The 19,705-nt window shown below is 41.3% G+C and overlaps 1 protein-coding gene across 1 annotated transcript; it reads left to right on the top strand.

Moving 5' to 3' along the window:
- The first annotated feature begins 4,252 nt into the window (after positions 1-4,252).
- CD164 (CD164 molecule) lies at positions 4,253-18,797 on the top strand. Its single transcript, XM_072738591.1, has 6 exons — positions 4,253-4,593; positions 7,370-7,453; positions 8,788-8,859; positions 10,107-10,142; positions 13,928-13,984; positions 16,213-18,797. Exons 1-6 carry the CDS (start codon positions 4,413-4,415, stop codon positions 16,377-16,379), a joined length of 597 nt encoding a protein of 198 aa, XP_072594692.1. The 5' UTR covers positions 4,253-4,412; the 3' UTR covers positions 16,380-18,797.
- Positions 18,798-19,705: the final 908 nt, after the last annotated feature.

Below are 19,705 nucleotides of genomic sequence, written 5' to 3'. Positions count from 1 at the left end.
GTTCGCTCCCATTTCTTACTCTCAGGGTGCGCAGAAATTTTAATCACAAATCTGTAGGGCACCTGGGTGGCTCAGTGGTTGAGCGTCTGCCTTTGGCTCAGGTCCTGATCCCTGGTCCTGAGATCGAGTCCCACATCAGGCTCCCCGTAGGGAGCCTGCTTCTCCCTCTGCCTGTGTCTCTGCCTCTCTCTCTCTCTCTCTGTGTCTCATGGATAAATAAAAAAATTTTAAAAAAGAACAAATCTGTAGGCAGTGGTTCTTATTACCACCATTTAAAGGTACATACAGTGATACTTCTGTAGAAGAATGATGTAGATGTATAGCCACGTCACTTGGAGAAATCCCAATTAATTCCAAATATAAGATTTTGATTTAACCAAATTGAAAGACTCTGATTTGATTAAACAGAAGGAATTCTAGACTTTTCCACATCTGCACGTATAAAATAATGGTATTCTGATTTACACAAAATGTCATATGATCTTGCCCTAATCACTAATATGGCAAAATCAAACGCATATTCTGTAACTTACACTAAGTCACGTTCATAAGGAGAATGTGGTATCTGGACATTTTTCTTATTTGGGGAGATTTAAGATAAACATTTAAAATTCTATCTAAAGAATTTGTCCCAACAGCAAGCCATGCCCTATTTGTTAATGAATAAATAGTCTGGTAACCTCAGGATTCCATACTCTGAATTTTTGTGCTTTATACGTACCTTAAGTTAGGAGTGTTTGTCCCATTACCTAGCATTGTGGCAAGCAAATAGCTTTTCACTTTCCTCATTTGTAGAAAGAAGAGATCAAAGAACTGTTAGCTCTGTCTGGCTATAAAACTTTAGAGACCTCTGAGTAAATTTATGAAATCAGTAACAATACTAAGTTTCAATTAAATTAGTAAAATGAGGGCACATCTGTCTCACAGTGCTTTGAGGACTGAGATAACACCAAGTCCCTGTTATGCTCAGTCTTAGCTATGGTCATTAACATCACATTTTCAATTGACTGCATTTATTCAAAAGCATATCTTCAAAATTAAAATGGAGATAGTAGTAGTAATGCCAGTAGTACCAGAATGTCGCCTGGGGTGGAGTTTAGCTTGAACTTGGGTTGTTCCTAAGGAATATGTTAGAAAAACGGGTTCCTTGTTTTCTAAAGGACTAAGAGATAATGGGAAAAACCCTAGCGGACCCAGAGTTTGAAGCAGAGTAGAAATAATGCCTCAGGTGCCAGCCTCAACAGAATCTATGGGCAAGAGTTTTGTGTCTGTACCCTGCCCTTACATATATTTGTAAAACCAAACCAAACCTTTACAACAAAACGCTTTGCTTGATGTCATCTTGTGCATGACTGACTGTTAAAAACTGCAGCAATTTAGGATAAGATAGTCCTCTACAAGTTATAATGTAAAGCGGTCTTCTCAAACTTTAAAACACATGTACATACAGATCTCAAGAAAAAATGCAAATCATTCGGGAGGTCTGAGATGAGGCCTGAAGATTTTGCATCTCTAACTAATATTCTAGGTGGTATGAATGTACCAGTTCATGAACCACACACACTTCAAGCAGCAAGAGTAAAGCTGTGGTTTTCAACCTAAGTTGCAGATTAAAAACACCTGGAGAGCTTTTAAAACTCCTGATGCCCAGGCATTTTTCCAGAGTAATTAAATCGGTACCCTGGCATCAGGATTTTTCGAAACTTCCCAGGTGATTCCTATGTTCACCCAAGGCTGAGAACAAACGCTCTCAAGTGTAATGCTTCCTTCTGACATCCTGGAAGACAGGGAAGAAATACCCATAGTCAAAGCAGACAGCTTCCTAAGGACAGTAACCCTAGTATGTTACCAGCAATCCCAGTCACAGTGTTAATAGTAAGAATGGGAATCTACAATTTTAGCTCACTGTTAATCTGTGATTTATTACAATCCTCTTTGTCGAAGCTTATTTAAATATTACAACTGTTTAGTATATGTTGTTAAGACTGTTATACATGCCAGTCTTTGCTCTGGAACGATGAAGGGGCTTTGGAAGCCTTCCCTGAGCTAGCTCAACAGATGCCACGTCAAATAAGCCAATGCTTTCCTGGTCTTAAGAGTGTGAAATGTCCTCTTAAAGGCTATCAAAAGGGCAGCCCCAGTGGCCCAGCAGTTTAGCGGCGCTATCAGTCCAGGGCGTGATTCTGGAGACCCGGGATTGAGTCCCACCAGCGGCTCCCTGCATGGAGCCTGCTTCTCCCTCTGCCTCTCTCTTGTCTCTCTCTGTGTCTCTCATGAATAAAAAAAAAAAGGCTATCAAAAATCTGAAGGCTGGGGATCCCTGGGTGGCGCAGCGGTTTGGCGCCTGCCTTTGGCCCGGGGCGCGATCCTGGAGACCCGGGATCGAATCCCACATCAGGCTCCCGGTGCATGGAGCCTGCTTCTCCCTCTGCCTATGTCTCTGCCTCTCTCTCTCTCTCTGTATGACTATCATAAATAAATAATAAAAAAACAAAAACAAAAACAAAAAAAACAAAAAAAAAAATCTGAAGGCTGGAGTTGAACACCCAGATGACAGACTGTATAAATGAACGTCCTCCATGGTGGGGGGTATTCATGCTAGTGTGTAAACAAGATGATCCCCTGGGGTAGGGAAAGAAAACAGAACTTTTATTATATTTTTAACCTTAAAAAAAAGTTTACTAATGCCTCCCTTTGGGTGTCAGATGGCCACGTGCATACTCTGGACGCCATACACGGAGAGAAGAGACGTTCACTTAAGGCCAAAAACGGGGCCTCATTTAAGTACCTGGCTGCACTCTCATCCTTCTGGCCATGTGGGACCAGACACCCTCAGTTTGTCTACATCAAGCGAATCTCCAGCAAGTGTAGCCAATAGGACAAATGTTCCGGGGAAATCCCTGGGGGGCTCAGCGGTTTAGCGTCTGCCCTTGGCTCAGGGCGCGTGATCCTGGAGACCCGGGATCGAGTCCCGCATCGGGCTCCCTGCAGGGAGCCTGCTTCTCCCTCTGTGTCTGTGCCTCTCTCTGTGTCTCTCATAAGATAAATAAATAAAATATTAAAAAAAAAAGTAATGGGTGTTATACTATATGTTGGCAAATCGAATTTCAATTAAAAATATATATAAATTAAAAGCCTGCTTCTCTCAAAAAAAAAAAAAGTTCCTAGTCACGAGGGTACAAAAGGGCCCCACGGATTAGAGTCTTCTAGAAAGTTTTTAAAACTTCAAGTTGAGACCAAAAAAAAAAAAAAAAAGTTGATAGTCAACTTTTTTCGGTGTCTTCATAGCGAAGCAGATCTCAGAAAAGCAATTAATGACCGTGTGTTATTTTATTTGGGTAAATGTACGTAATTAAACTTGAATGCGAATAACGGGGTGGGGTGGGGGAAAACGGCGTTAAGAACAGCTTTTATAAAAAAATAAAAATAAAAAAACGGCTTTTATACTCCCAATTTTGAGTCGCGGGTACAGGCAGGGCCGGGCGTCAGGGGGCGCTCACCTTTCCCAAAAGCCCGAGCCGGGACGGAGCTTGAAACGGGCCGGCTGGAAAGCCGGTCGCGAGGTGAGGCCCCCGGGCTTCGGGCCCGCCGCTCCGTTCCCGCGCGTCGGTGTCCTCCCCGGTGAGGCAGGGGCGGGAGCGCACCGACGATCCCCCCCCCCCCCGCTCGTCTCTGCCGGCGGTGGCGGCGCGGACCTCGGGGAAGGCCGGCGGGCCAGGCGCGGCAGGCGGACTCGGCCCCGCGCGCAGCGGGACACCGGCTGCCGGGCGCTGGCGGCGGGCGCGACGCAACCACGCGGTTTCGTTTCCCGGGGCCCCAGCACCGCGTAACTCGCAGAAAGACCGATTTTCCGGGGAGCGGAGCGCGGGTCCTGCGGCGAGGCGGGCACAGCACCCACGCCAGGCCCCGCCGGGCCTACACACCCCTCACGGACACCGCCGCCGCGCGGCCTCGGGCCCCGGAGCGCCACCCGCGGAGTCACGTGGCCCGCGCGCCGCCAGCCGCGCCGTCGCCCCCGGCCGCCGCGCGCCACCTCAGGCGGGCTGTTCCATCCGAGCCGAGCGGGAGCCGTCCCGCGCCGGAAGCAGCACAGCCCAGCGGCGTCTTGGGGGGCTCTCCGGGGGCAGCGGGGTCGTTCCCTGCGTCTGCGGAGCTGCTTCGCCGCGGCCCGGCCGCTGTGAGATGAGCGGAGCCTCCCGGGTCTCCTCCCGGTGCCCCCGTCCCCCCCCGCGGCCGAGCCGTTGGTAGCGCCCGCCCCCGCCTCGCCCCCGCGCGCCGTGGCCGGGGGCCCTCACGTGACCCCGGCGCGCTCTCGCGGGGGGCCGGACTCTCCGAGGCGGTGCCGCAGGGGACAGGACGCGCGGAGCGGAGGGCGCCGCCGCAGTCGCCGGAACGCCGGAGCGCAGGCCGCGATGTCGGGGCTCTCCCGCCAGCTGTGCTGGGCCGCCGCCTGCCTGGCCGCGCTCTGTGCGCTGACCGCGGCTCTGGACTTGGAGTTGGACCCGAACGTGACCACCGCCACGACTCCGCCGACCAGCGACACAGCCACGACGCGGGTGACGACCCCCGCGCCGGCCACCACTCCGGCACCAGGTGGGCGCCGGCCCAGCGGGCTTCCGGGACTCGCCCGCCCGCCGCCTGCCGCGTCCGCGGTGCGCGCGGGGCCGGGCCGGGCTGCGCTCCAGCAACATGGCGGCCCGTCCGGGAGCAGCCGGGCCGGGCCGGGGGGGCGGGGGCGGGGGAGCGCCCCGGGGGCAGCGGCGGCCGTCGGGCTCCCTGCCGCCGCGAGGTGCCCCACGCCGGGGCGCTTTGCAAAAGTGCCTCGTAATCCCCAGTGTCACGTCAGCTCCAGAACGGGGGACGTGGCCGCCTCCCGCGGCGGCGGCCGTGAGGTGGACGGTGGGGCGAGGCGAGGCGAGGCGAGGCGACGCGCCTCCAGACCTGCGCACCCGGGGCCGCTGCTCCGAGAGCCGACGACCCCGGGCACTGGCGACCGCCGCAAGGACCGGAGGCGTCGGTGCTCGTGGCCGGTGTCTCGGATCTGACCGTTTGGGCTTCGCGGATCAGTGTGGGATCCAGCTGAGGTTTGGGCGTTTGGTCAAATTAAAAGTTTACGCTTCTCCCTGTGCGCAGAGGAAGAAAAGCCGCCCCTCCGTGCGCCCGAAGCTTCGTACGTTCCCCCTCTTGGTGTTTTAGGCCGAGCTGGAAGATAGGTGGTGACATCTAGGAGGAAGATGGAGATGGACTGACTGCCCGGAGCGTAGGTTTAGTTGGCTGTGAAGCTGGGGTTGGAACCCAGGTCTGCCGATTTTCTTTCTTTTTCATTTCTTTCTTTCTTTTTTTCTTATTTATTTTTTTTTTTGGTTAAACCCTGTAATCGATTGGGGGTACTGTGCTTGAGTCGTAACGCTGAAATCTCGAAGCAGAAATTGGCAATTCCGTGACAACACAAAACAGAGAGGGGAAGATCGATTTGAGGTGAAAAGGAGCCCTAGGTATTTAAAACCCTGCAATCTAGTGTGATGGGTTATTCTAGTTAATATTGGGTAAGGAATAAGCGGCATCCTGACCGAAGAATTGCTGAAGTGGCAGATTTTTTTTACCTTGGCTTCCTCCCCCCCGCCCCGTGATCCTACTATTTTGAAGCTTCTTCTCTTGGTCTTTGTGTTTTATGAAAGTTTAATATATGATCAATAATGAGATGTAGCGCAATTCAAAAATTGTTAAACGAGGGAAGTAAATTGCAATACAATCCTGGACATTTCTGACTGCGCTGTTTCTAAGATGATAGGGCACAGCATGTTTTGTCTCCGGCTTACTTGGCAGTTTCTTCGCAGAATTGTAGTTTTGGAGTGTGTGTTTTTCCAAAGAGAAGCTGGGAGATACCCAAGTTAATTGCCTTTGTGTAACTGAAAGTCCTACAAAGGAGATGATTTGTTTTCTCTAAGTAGCAGTTGGATAAGCCGCAGTCTAAAATGAAAGGTAGCAAGTTTTGTTCATTGACTGTGGTGGTATTCAAACGTTAGTCATCAGGCACAAAAGATTTTGGACAACTAGCATTTTTTTTTCCTAGTACACAAACCTCTGCAGAACTTATTTTCTACTTTGTGAATCCCTTACTTAAGGGTATTCTATACATTCCAGTTCCTGAAAAATACTAGTGATAAAATATTGAAATGCGTTGCCTCTGTGCAGAACTGTTGTTTTTTTTTTTTTTAAAGCACAGGGAAAGTAAATGTGAATGTTTCTTTGGAGTCCTCTAGCTTCCAGGAAAATGGGTAGAGCCTTAGTCTAGACTTTTTGAGTTATTTGGCCTATATTATTGACAAAGACTCTGCTAATTCGTTAAACTGTACGTCCGTGAATGTAGCCCCTTCTAGGTGTTACTGTCTCTTATCCTCCAGTCATGGAGGACCCTGGAAATAGCGGATCATTTATGAATTACAAATCTGGGGTTTTCGGAATGAACATCTTCGGGGTTTGGGTTCAACCTGTAACCCAAATTTTTATTACTTTATTAAATTCCAGCGTCTTAGCTGATGTTTTGGACCAGTGATTTCGTGTGTGTGTGTGTGTGTGTGTGGTGTTGGCCTTACATAACACTGCCTTTTTTCCAATTTTTTATTTTTTAAGGGTGCTTTAAAATGGCTCAAGAAACCCTGAGTGTCTGTGAAATAGTTGTCCTGTAGCAAAGGGTTGTTTAGATAGGTAATGGGCATTCCTGCTAGCTTGTGGGATTTTTTTTCTTCCCTTTCTCTTGGTGTTTACTTCAGTTCCATAAGTCATTTATAATGATTGGAATTTCTTATTAAACCAGTTTATGTACTGTTTTTATGTGTGTGATTAAAAACATGTAGATGGCCTACCCTAACAAATTTTTAAGTGTATATACACTATTAACCATAAGCACAGTATTCTACAGATCTCCAGAACTTTTCCTCCTACTGGAAACTGTCCCCTGCTTGAGGAGCAGATCTCCATTCCTCCTGCCCCCAGCCCTGGCAGCCATCATTCTGCTTTTCTGCTTCTGAATTTGACTATTTTAGATACTTAATATTGGTGAAATGATGCAATATTTGTCCTTTTTTGAACGTCTAATTGAGCATAATGTCCTTACGGCTCATCCATATGGCAGGATTAGCATATGGCAGGATTTTCTTTTTTTATAGTTGAATAATATTCTATTGCAAAATGTATAACTTTTTTTTTTTAAACCATTCATCTGTTGATGGGCTATAACGTCTTACCATTTCTCTGAATTAGTAAGTCTGGTAACGTACTTAATGCTCACTTTTGTTTAAAAAAGGTAAGTTGTACAAGCTTAAAGTGACGTCTCAACTGATTGGTTTTATATGTCCCTCCCCACCAGATACCTGTGACAACCGCAACAGCTGTGTTTCTTGTGTGAACACTAGCATTGATGCCACTGCCTGCTCTTGGATAGAATGTAAAGGTAAGAAGCTTTGGGATTGCTTTAATTTTAAGAATGCAAACTGTTAGAACATTTTACGATATCGTACGGGGTATTTCTGAATAACTTGAAAATTAGTAGAAAATTAGGAATATTGTGCACTATTTATTTTGCAAATCAGATACTTTTCCCTTGAAGTGCTTATTTCTTTGAACATTCCCCCTAAAATATCCAGTCTCCCATTCTGTCCCCACCCCTTTAATTCCTTAAACTTGATAATTGAGGTTCAGTAGCTTTTAAAGGAAGAGAGATTTTAAAGCCTTTGAAGATTAAATGGACAAGTACGCTGAAATCAGCTGTGGGAGAAAGTTGTGAGATTTTCCCCTGAAAACAGTTTCCCAGAAAAAGGAGGCATTTATCTGCTGCAGGTGTCCTGCTAGAGGAACTAGCAGAGACCTTAACAAATTTGTTGGATACTTAAATATGGGAGAAGAATGAGATGGGAAGAGAGGTGGTAGTTTTGTTCACTTTTAAAATTAGCCTGATTTGAGGGGTAAAGAGCTAGTTGGAGATACTTTGAAATGACAGTAAGGTTTTTGGTAGAACCATGGGATTACAGCATATTCTGTCTTCATGTAAGGTAGTTGCATTTTTTTTTCTTATCAGGAGAACAGTTTATCTTCTTCATTAAATCTAGGATTTCTAGGCATTATATCACTACATAATAAAGTTTAAAAACTGATTTTAAAATTAAAGTATTAGCTTAATTTGGGGTTAATTTTTTGTTGTGTCACTTTTTTTTTTTAAGTCATAAAATGGAATTTAGGAGTGTGCCCCTCTCTCCCTTTGTGTATGGATAGCAGAGCTGTCATGTCTTGGGCCTTCAGTGCCCTGCTGTAGGATATGTTGGGGAAGGGTCTCCCTTACTCTTGCTAGAAGTTTAATTGTCAGTTTTAGAAAGTGTAGAAGACCAAGCAGAGATCTGGAACAGAGGTCATCCTGCTGCTATTGGGGTACCTCCCATGGTTACTAAGCCTTTATTAGATCCTGACCACTTTCCCTATTGATTCATCCCTCTTGTGGGTTCCAGCAGCCTTCCCTATTCAGTGGTCCTGGCACAATTCTGTGTTTCTGATTTATCTGTTAAATATATTCATGTGGAGTATAGAAGAATATTTGGAAGGATCCTGTGTAATATTTCTTAATCATGGAGAGAAGGAGAATAACAGCATTTTCTTGGTCTGTGGACTTCTAAAGTGTTTATGCCTGAGTTTGATTTTTGGAAGCAATTCTGGAGCTTAGTAACAAAGTCAAAGATAATATAAACAAGTGATTGCTGTTCTTTGTCTCCCTCCCCCTTTCTTCCCCAACAACAGAGAAAAGCTACTGTTCACATAATACAACAGTTAGTGATTGCCAGGTGGTGAATAGCACACAGTTCTGTTCTGGTAAGTATTCACATTGGCTGCCGTGGGGAGTGGCCAAGAGGCGAGGAAGATCTTTGCCTCGGGAAGCCTTATTTCAGTATTTGGTTGGCCATTTCCATAATTCTAACCTTTTAGAAATTTGGTTATAAATGGCATATTCATATGATTTAGAAGGACAATATTTTGAAGCTTAGTTTAGTGATTTGACTGTATTGTGGAATGCTGTAGATATAGATATCTCCTTTTTATTTTTTTATTTTTATATAACTCTTCTGGAAATTCACTATAGTTTAGAGCCTCTCTTTATTTGCATTTTACAGGACTGGACTCTTGTTCTAGCACTTTTCCTGGTTATAGTGCTGGTGATTGTCACAGTCTCTAGCATAGTTTGTTTTATGGTAAAATCTCTTCTGTATTCATCTGCTTTCTCATTTTTGTACTTTATTATTTTTTTTATAAAGTTTTATTTGAGAGAGAGCAAGCATGAGAGGGAATGAGATCACAGGCAGGGGAGAGAGAGAGTGAGAAGCAGACTCCCTGCTGAGCAGGGAGCCTGATGCAGGGCTTGATCCCAGGACCCTGGCTGGCTGGGATCATGACCTGAGCAGAAGGCAGACCTGACTGAGCCATCTAGCTGCCCCAGGAACAAACGATTTTAGTATCTGTTATTAATGTGTGTCAGAAAACAGTGATAATTGTATCAAACCTGTGGTTTCATAAAAATATTGCAAAATTACAAAAATATCACAAGATTAAAGCATTTTTAAAGATACTAATTTAGAGAAAAATTGGGTAAGTAATTCTACTTAATTTGATTGATGTATCAGAATTAGTTTGGACTGTGTAGCAGCAATACAACCGTTAGGGACCCAAGCTGTTTACTGTCAAAATATCTTTGACCTTGCTCTCTAAGGTGAGTGCTCCATAGCTGGAGCCAACATTGATTTTCCTGCCAACAGGAAGAGGAAAGAGGCCCATATCTACCTACAGATGCTTTCTAGCAGTTACACTGGGCTGCCTACCTTGGGGAGGCTAAGGAATGTTTGTCTTTCCCCAGGGGAGGGAAGTGTCAACTATAGTTTGGTGCTTCTATTTCTAAAGAAGGGGAGATCAATATTTGGTAGAACAACTGTCCGTCTCCTCCACAAGGTTATACTTAAATGCAAAAATTGTAAAAGTGGTACTCAAATGTCTGCAATTTGAAAAATAGTGTAATAGATTGTAATATTTTAGATTGCTTTGACTTAATGCCTGTTTGTTTTAAATAGCACCGGAGCCCACTCTGATGCCAACCAATTCTACAGGTAATACAAGATAATTCCCCCTCTTTAGGATTTGTAAGGTCTCTTGATGGACTTTTTAGTACTTAAATACCTAAAAGTTGTTACTATAATTTTAAAAATTATTTTATTTATTTTATTATTATTTTATTATTATTTTATTATTTATTTTATTATTTTATTTTTAAATAAATAAAATAAAATAAAATATTTTATTTTATTATTTAAAAATTTAAAAAAAATTAAAAACTAAATTTGTGTTTAGTTTTGGATCATAACGATTACGTTAATATGAACTGTTTGTTTGTGCCAGTGACCTGTAACTCCAGTGTTTGACATTCATTGAATATGGGAGGATTTATCATATCTTTGGTTTGAGTTTGAGTCCATAAACTGCTTTTTGTGGGTTTTGTGAAAATCTTGGGAAATACAGAAGCCTAAAAGAAATGAAAATTCCTTATGATTCCCATCATCCAGAGGTATAACAAAATGTTTTCAGACATAAAGTTCTCCCAGTCTTGTGTATCTCTCAATAGATAAACTTACTATGAAATTGGAAAATATGTCCATGCATATTTGATTTGTTTTCTCTCTTACATTATTGTATAGACTTTACTCATCCTGCACTTGGTTGGATAATTATGTTAGGTCATCTTTCTCCATGCAGCAGATGTCTTCAGGGAAATATTTGCTGTTATCCCTGATAGTGATTGATTCAAACAGCATTCCTAGGTCAGAAGATAGGATTATTTTAGGACTAAATATTGATTGCTTTCCAGAAAGATGTGCTTTTCATTCCCATCAACAACTAGAAAGTTTTTCACTATACTTTCAAAGGATTAGATAATTTCTCTTTTTAAAAATCTTTACAAAAGTGATAGGAGGAATAAATCATGAAAAAAAAAATCTACTCCAGGACAAGTACTAGGCTGGATGATAGATACTGGAGACCGAAGACATTTTGTCTATCATTGGAACTGTGAAAGAGGTAAGCACACTGTGCTGAGACATTTGTAGGAAGGCCTATATATGGAGTAACATGGCAAATGTGGTGACAGTTTCCTGGAGATGTTGATTGAATCTGAAATGATTCTGGTAAATCATGAGGACAGCTTCCCAAGTGGAGCAAGGTGGTCAGTACATGTGAAGGTGATGTGAAGGAGTATAATTAGGTCAGGGAATTGCATTTGGAGTACGCGGTGAGGAAATGTTGAGCTGTGGACACTCAGCAGGATAAGAGTCAGATTGGGAAGACAGATTGGAACAGGAGACAAGAGCAAACACAGGGAGATTAGAATAGATAACCTGTGCAGGGCATTCTGGAGAATTCATAGGGGAAGAGTTGCAGATGCATGCAAATAGTAGGAGGGGTAGGGCTTGAGGCAGGTGACGGCAGAGCTCTTAGCTGACAGTACAGGTAAGCTGATCAGTGTGGGCAAGAGTGTAGTGTCCACTGTAGCAGCTTGTAGGGAGAATAGGGCCTGAGGCCCAAATTCCAGGGCACTGTAATGTCTAAGGGTTGGAAGAGGGCCAGAGAGGAAACCGAACCGAGTAGGGATGGGCAGAGAGATGGGTCCAAGAATGTGTGTGTGTGTGTGTGTGTGTGTGTGTGTATTTTAGGTTTTTTTTTTTTTTTTCGAGGAAGAAGTCAATCTTACAAGGACCAGAACTCCTTTTGAAAGACTTGAGCAGTGGTGAACTGGCTCATACCAGGTTTTGGTAGCCATTTGTGCATCGCTCTTCTAGCTACACTACACACTCAGTGATATTGTGCTGGTAGCTTCAATTACTATGGAAATATTCATTCGATAGGAATCTGCAAATGCTTCAGAACTTTTGGAGAGTACATATAAGTCACTGACTAGAAGACGTTAAAGATTGATGAAAGCAGAGATATTGAGAGAAAAATTAATCAATTTCCAGAAGGTGAGATGTGAACCAAAAGGGGGAAACAATTTCTTAAACCATTATGGATTCACTTTTAATTTCTTCTCCATGAATCTTGTAGTTTTCATGCTTGCTCCACACTGGGTTCTCCAGCGAAGTACCGTGGAGTCTCCCTTGTTTTCTCTCTCTGGTTCTGTAAAGTGGAAGGAAGTCAGGGCTTGCTTATAGAAAATGCATGTTGAGTGGCAATTAGTGGTTGAAAAACAAACCTTTATATGGTCTCTTTCCATGGCTACTGCTGAAAGAGAGCAAATGAGTTAAGGGATTATTAGATGATGTAAGGAGAATCTAATAATCCTTTTATGTAAAAGCTGTTCAGTGGGGTTAATTATTATAGTCTTCTGTTAGTACTTATATTACAAATAAAAATATTTGTAAATAACCTCTTAGAATGACTAGATTATGTCAGAAATATAGTGGGAAATGTTCATAATATATTAAGTGGAAGACAAACCATTAAGTTCCAGTACTTTTTAAATCTTTTTGTTGTATAAATGGAGAAGTGGCCAGTAGGAAGTAACGTGTTACTGAGTGGTGGGATTACATAATTTACTGTATTTATAAAATTCTCCATCACCAAGAGCTTCTGTAAGTGCTGAATTATTTTTTAATGAAAGGAACATAGGTCAGTGGAGGTTTATTCCCTAGGTATTGGGTAATTTTGAAAATTTTATCAAAGTATTTGGTCAGAAGTAAAAGTGTGTAAACGTGTTCCCTGTTTACAAAAAAAATTAGTTTGTGGCATGTTTGGAGGATTGGTAGTAAGAATCAAATGACAAATTAGCAAACTTTTTCCCTACCATTGTTAGATAAAGTTTACTAATAGCGTTTTCAGATTGAAAAGAATACGTTTAGTTTATAAAGTGTTATTTTTTGCAGTTACACAGAATGTATAGCAACAAAACTTTTAAGGGATTAAAAGTCTGAAAATAACCATATCCTTTAATCTAGGAATTCTGTATAAGAATCAGCCCTATCAGAGATGAAATCAGATATTTCCCTGCTAGGTGTTTATAGTATGGAGAAATGAGAGATGACCTAATTGTCCATCCAAGAGTAAGTAAGTAGGTAAAATGTGTACAGCAGTGCTCATGAGAGGAAAGGATACAAACATGTATGAGAATATCCTAGCAGAGTCGTTCTCATTTATTAGAATCTGTTAGTGGTATCTGTACTGAGAGAAGTCTGTTAATAATACAGTGCTCTGGTTCCTAAATTTGTTTACATTCAAATTAATTCTTCTCATGAGAGTTCATTTTCTCTACAGGCATCATCAGGTAATTTAAATTGGGGGAATCTGTGGCCCGAGGGGATCTGTTCTTAAAATAAATTTTATTGGAACAGAACCATGCCTGTTGATTTGCATGTTGTCCTTGGCTGCTTTATACTATGCAGCGCACAAAGCTTAAATTACACACTGTCTGCCCCTTTAAGAAAAGTTTGCCAGCCCCTTGAAATGAAGAAGCCACGCCAACCTTGATACCTACCTGGGAAATACTGAGCCACACTTATTTCTTACCATGACCTTTTAAGTTAATAGTTTTTGTCATAGAAGCATTAAAAAAATGATAGTTCCCCTCACCTAAACACTAATTCTTCTCCTGTTTGTTCTTTTACAAACTTTATCCAGATGTTAACATAGATAAAATTTCGTGATTGCTTAATGTTTTCAAAAGCTTAATTTAAAGGCTAGTATTCTGGCTGTGGAGATAGGTTGGTGAACCATTACCTGAAATGTGGCCTTTATTCTCTAAAAGATGGAAAACACGTTGAAGTTGGTAGCCTTATTTTAAAAAGACTAATTGCTAGATACTGGGAAGTATGGAAATTTAAGTTTTTAATAAGTTTTGTTTACATTCCAGCTAAAACCACAACTCAGCCTTCCTCTTCTACAGCTACCACCACAGCTACTACATCAGGTATTTGAGGATTTTTTTTTTAAAAACTAATAGTAAGGTAGGAGTTGTATATACAGCATTGCCTTTTACTGTTTTTGCCAACAGTTTTATTCATAATGGTTGTGAACTAAAACTCATCTCTTCAATTTGGAGGACTGAGATAGGAGGCTGTTAAAGCAGTAAGGGTACATTTTCTGTGAGTCCTTTTCTCATTTTTTAATGTGTAGCCAGCCACATTGGCGTGATACATTAGAGTTCAGAGAGAGTGTTCTTCCAAAACTTTTTTAGTACAATTTGTAGGTGAGATCTGTCTTATAAATTACAAATTAAATACTGATTACTATTAGGAATTAGTTGTGTGTTGTGTTAGATGGTGGCAGTTGGAGTGAAGATAATACAGTCATCCTTTTCACTGAGAGGTCTAAAAAGCCAAGATCAGTGCCAAATGTGCACCTCTGCAATATTTCTCACCATTTCTTTACATGCCTTTTTTTTTTTTTTAAGATTTTATTTATTCATGATAGAGGCAGAAGCAGGCTCCATGCAGGGAGCCTGATGTGGGACTCGATCTCGGGACTCCAGGATCAGGCCCTGGGCCAAAGGCAGGCGCTAAACCACTGAGCCACCCAGGGATCCCCTTTACATCCCTTTCTAACTCTCTTTTTTTTTTTTTTTAAAGATTTTATTCATTTATTTATTCATGAAAGACACAGAGAGAGAGAGAGAGAGAGAGGTAGAGACACAGGCAGCGGGAGAAGCAGGCTCCATGCAGGGAGCCTGACGTGGTACTTGATCCCAGGTCTCCAGGGCTAAAGGCGGCACTAAACAGCTGAGCCACGTGGGCTGCCCCCCTTTCTAACTTTTAAAAGTGTGAGAGGTAACAGTTTACTAATTAATGATTTGATGTGTTGTAAACTAGCTCATATTTAGGTGATGCCACAGGACATTGCAGATACACAGGTTATGAATCCTTCCCCCCATCCCTATTTAAAATACTGGCATTTATCCCCCGCCCCATTCGTTTGGCTTATTCTTGTGCTACGTTTCTTGGTTTCAGGGAAACTATTTTGTCTTCACAGGAAGAAATACAGAACAGTTGTAATTAATTTTAAAGCTGGCCAGCTTATTATACAGCCACCAGAACCAGTGTTTGATACTCTATTTAAAAAAAAAAAATCGGGGATCCCTGGGTGGTGCAGCGGTTTGGCGCCTGCCTTTGGCCCGGGGCGCGATCCTGGAGACCCGGGATCGAATCCCACGTCGGGCTCCCGGGGCATGGAGCCTGCTTCTTCCTCCGCCTGTGTCTCTGCCTCTCTCTCTCTCCCTCTGTGACTATCATAAATAAATAAAAAATAAAAAAATAATAATTAAAAAAAAATCACTTAAAATAAATTGCTTTTTATTAAAATGAACGGTGGTCTACTTGAAACCTTTTACGCCCTAAAAAAAAAAAAATTTGTTCTGTTTCCTCTTGAAACATTTTACTTCCTGAAAAGAGCATTCAACCTTTTGTAGGTTTTTTCCCATAGTGTTTGGTAATGCTTATAAAATTTACATAGTAAGATTTACGATACCTTTAACAACAAGTTCTTTTGTTTGTTGAAACTATAAGTTGCAGATACTGAAGATATATTTTTGTAGTTTGAAAAATTGCAACCAAATTTTTGCTCACCATGTATATTTAGTAAAATTTAAAAGTTGTATGATTTTTCAACACAAATATTAATATTTACTGTAACAACAATATGTTATCTGAAGAAATTGCAATTTTTTTTTTTTAATTTTTATTTATTTATGATAGTCACAGAGAGAGCGAGAGAGAGGCAGAGACATAGGCAGAGGGAGAAGCAGGCTCCATGCACCGGGAGCCCGACGTGGGATTCGATCCCAGGTCTCCAGGATCGCGCCCTGGGCCAAAGGCAGGCGCTAAACCGCTGCGCCACCCAGGGATCCCAGAAATTGCAAATTTTTAAAGTGCTTTGTAACTTTTCAGGCCATAGTTTACCAAGAGAATCTATTTCTGTCAGTTTCGTGTTTGAATTTGTATGGCAGGTTTGACCACCTGATATCACTGGATGGAATAAATAGGATAAATTCTAGTTCTAAAGATCTGACTCCAAGAGCAAATACTTTATAAAATTTAACTCATGGGAAAGTCAAAGTAGAGGTTTAGGGTGGGTCTTGAAATTATGGATAGAGGATTATGGGACTTATTAAGTATTGTTATTTTTTCTTCCTAATTTAAACAGGTACAACTAATACTACTTTAAGTCCAACTTCACAACCTGGGCGGAAGTCTACCTTCGATGCAGCCAGTTTCATTGGAGGAATTGTCCTCGTGTTGGGTGTGCAGGCTGTAATCTTCTTTCTCTATAAATTCTGCAAATCGAAAGAACGAAACTACCACACTCTGTAAACAGACCCATTAAATTAACAAGGACTGGTGTGTGACTCACTGAAACCAAAATATTATCTTTCAAGATGTCCCACATGGAAGACGCTATTCCAGGATCTTTACATTTTCAAAGGATGCATATAGGATACTTTGGAGCATCGTCCTTGAGGAAAAATCACTTAAGTCATTTTGCTCAACAGGAATATTTAAAATATTCTGCATGAATCCTTGTGGCTGTCTTCTTTTTTATTTTAAATGGCTGCTGCTGTGGGATTATGTTCTTTCTTCTTGACATACCAAATGTAACTCTGTAAGTGATGGAAAACATTGTCCTACGCAGACAACCTCATGACTCTTTTGGCAGTTTAAATTTAGTCCTTTTAAAGCCTGAAAGCTGCATTACTTTCATCCTATCTCAGGATGTAGTTTAGTGACCAGAATTGAGAAGAATGTGCCAAATGAGCATCAATCGGGTGGATTTTGGCTGTCCTTTCAAAAGTGGAATAAATCTATACATTTAGTATCCTTAGAGTAAACTGTATCCTTAGAGTAAAATTTTGTGCTTGATAACAGTTATTTTTTCTACATTAGAAATAAGATGCCACACAGGGAATTACATTCCAGAGTTAAACGAGTGGAAAGGATACAGACCATTAAAGAATAGCAGGTTATCGTTCATACTTGTAAAGCACCTTAAATCACAGAAAATAAAGAACAGTGCCTTAAAAAGACAGAAAGGTAGACTGTGACCTCAGATGTTTGTGATTTATTCTTTCACAGGAGGAAAGGTGAAGGTTGGTTTGATGATGTAACTGTTGACGAGCTGTAGTAGACCTGCTTTTAGGTACCGTACTGTTAGTATTTAATTGAAATTTTACTATTTTATTTCAGACCTAAGCAAGTTAAGCTAAAGGATGTTCTACAAAGTTGAAAGCCTTCATATAGTGAACTTCCCAGCATTTTTCTTAGGCTGTTAAAAAGTATAAAAATAAAGTTGACTGATTTCTATTTCCCTTGGTACTTTAGGCAGTATCCTAACACTGTTGTACCTTGAGAGAATTTTCACCAAGCTTCCTTGAAAAGTAACTTTTTTTGAGGCAAGAAGGAAATAAGTTGTTTTAGGGTCATTTATTAATTCTTTAATGAGACAATCATTTTAAGTTTTGAGACCAGAAATGTGACCAGTATAATTTCAGAAAATCTAAGGAATGTTAGTTGATTTGGATCACTGTAGATTTTTAACAATGATTGCCCTGGATTGACAGATTGTGCTTTCTCTCTCTTTTTTTTTTTTTTTTTTTCTCTTTCTCTCCCATCCTTTCTTATTAGTTTCAGTTCCTATAGTATAATAAGCATGCATACTTTAGGTTTTTTTAGTTTTCTTAGGAAGCACTAGTTTTTTCAGTTTTAGAGGATGCTGCTCCCCTGCTTTTGACATATTGGATTAGTTCAGAGGTTTACATTAGTTTTAAAAAAAGCTTTGCTTTTCTAGGTCATTAAAGGTTTTTTTTTTTTTTCTTTTTTTTAGCTTTTTTAGCCTATAGGGGCTGAGTTTAGCACTTGGTTTTCAATATTTTGTAGTAGGAAATGACAGGTTGCTTTGGTCCATTTCATAAACCCAAATTCCTTGCATTTAGATATGATTATATTCAAGGTTCTTAAAATGAAGATTTACTGTTTCTTTGTTACTTGCTGGTACAGTTTAAGTTTGTTTCACTTGCACATTTGTACATACACCAAATGTTTTCAAGTGCCTTAATTGTTTAAAATCTCTGGCTTCAAAGGTTTTTGGGAAAAAGGTGGGTTTACCTCACATTCTTGTGTTTTCATTAGTAATATTCTGAGATTAGTTCTAGGAACCTCACAAAAATTTTTATTATGGTGCCATGGTTAGTTTTTAGTGAGTGCTGTAAGATCCAAGATTCATTTGAAAATATACAGAATTTCTTTTCTCCCAAAGTGGCAAAATTTAGCTACAGTGGTACAAATATCATTTACCTAGATGTGAATACCTTGTCACACGTTAATGTCAACACATACAGCAATTTCTGTGAAAACGTAGCTGACGAAGCCTCTCGTCTTCTGTAATTTTGAATACTGCTCTGGCAACAAAACCATAATATGAAACCAGTTAGATTCTGCAAGAAGAGCTCTTACAACAGAACTCACAGCCTCCCCCCCTCACCTTCCTTTGGTATCTTGAGCCATTAATGATTTTTTTTTAATCCAGAAGGTATATTAAGAAACCTTTTCAGATTTTTCTCGATATGTTCATGTGGATGTAGTTCTATCAAAACACCTTATTTTACCTTACAGACCTTCGTTGCACAGGCGGACACTGCTGTATTTAGAAATTTCTATTTCAGTTCATTAAAAACTGCAAAACCAATCTGTATCATGTACCAAACTGATTTAAAATAAATCTACATGTTTATTGAATCAATCTGTTCTTCTTTATTAACTGAAGTGTTTTTGCATTTTGATTATGAAATTTAATGTTAGCGAATTCACCTGGTCCGTCTGCTTGGGGATCGGTGGTCTACTGAGTTTTTATTGCTCTCCACCACCAGCAGGCCGCGACTGAGATCCGCGTTCGTCAGCGGAGAGCAGAGCCTTAGAAAAGGCGCTTTCAGCTTTGTGGACGGCAGTACGTGAGCCTCTGCCTTGCGTGGCCTTCCCGGGGAAAGCTGTCCTGTCGTCCTCTCCCCTCTGCAGAGCTCGGTTTTCCTTTGTTGCTTTTTTAAGATGTTTCTCTGTCGCAGGTTTGAACAACTTGATTATGATGTGCTATCGTTTCTTGAGCTTGGGGTTTGTTGGGTTTCTTGGGTATAGCTTTTCATCAGATGTGGACGTTTTTCAGCTGTTGTTCCTTTCCCTTCTCTGTTGGGGATCCTGATTACACAGGGGCTACTGGAAGTTGATCACAGCTCATCCATGCGCTATTTAGTTTTTTGATCTTTTTCTGTTTCATGTCCGATTACTTGTTCACTAGTGCTACAGTTTAATCTACTGTAGTCTTACCCAGTTTTTCATGTCAGATGTCTTCATTTCTAGAAGTTCTTTTTGGGTGTTTTTAGATCTTTCATGCCTACATATTCATTCTTTAGTTTTTGAGAATACCGTGAGTTTTCTAATGCCTATGTCTGCTAACTCTAATACTGGGTCAGTTTGATTTTTTTTTTTTTTTTGATCATTCTGGTGTCCTACTTTTCCTGTTTCCTTGCATGCAAGATGTGAATTATAACCTGATACGTGCTGGTTATTTTTGTTCTGGGATGTAGAAAATAGTTTGATCCTTTTTAGGTTTAAACTTTGTTAGGTGAGAGCGGAGCAGCATGTATTGGGCT

The sequence above is a fragment of the Vulpes vulpes genome, chromosome 1 (genome assembly GCF_048418805.1).
Source record: "Vulpes vulpes isolate BD-2025 chromosome 1, VulVul3, whole genome shotgun sequence".
Taxonomy (NCBI): domain Eukaryota; kingdom Metazoa; phylum Chordata; class Mammalia; order Carnivora; family Canidae; genus Vulpes; species Vulpes vulpes.
The sequence above is the reverse complement of the archived record's forward strand: the minus strand, read 5'-3'. Positions and strand labels throughout refer to the sequence as shown.

Bases quoted from the DNA above. Each gene is read 5' to 3' on its own strand.
- CD164 (XM_072738591.1), top strand. From the start codon at position 4,413: ATGTCGGGGCTCTCCCGCCAGCTGTGCTGGGCCGCCGCCTGCCTGGCC. The intron at 10,143-13,927 runs GTAATACAAGAT...TTTACATTCCAG, and splicing joins GATGCCAACCAATTCTACAG to CTAAAACCACAACTCAGCCT. The intron at 13,985-16,212 runs GTATTTGAGGAT...TAATTTAAACAG, and splicing joins CACCACAGCTACTACATCAG to GTACAACTAATACTACTTTA.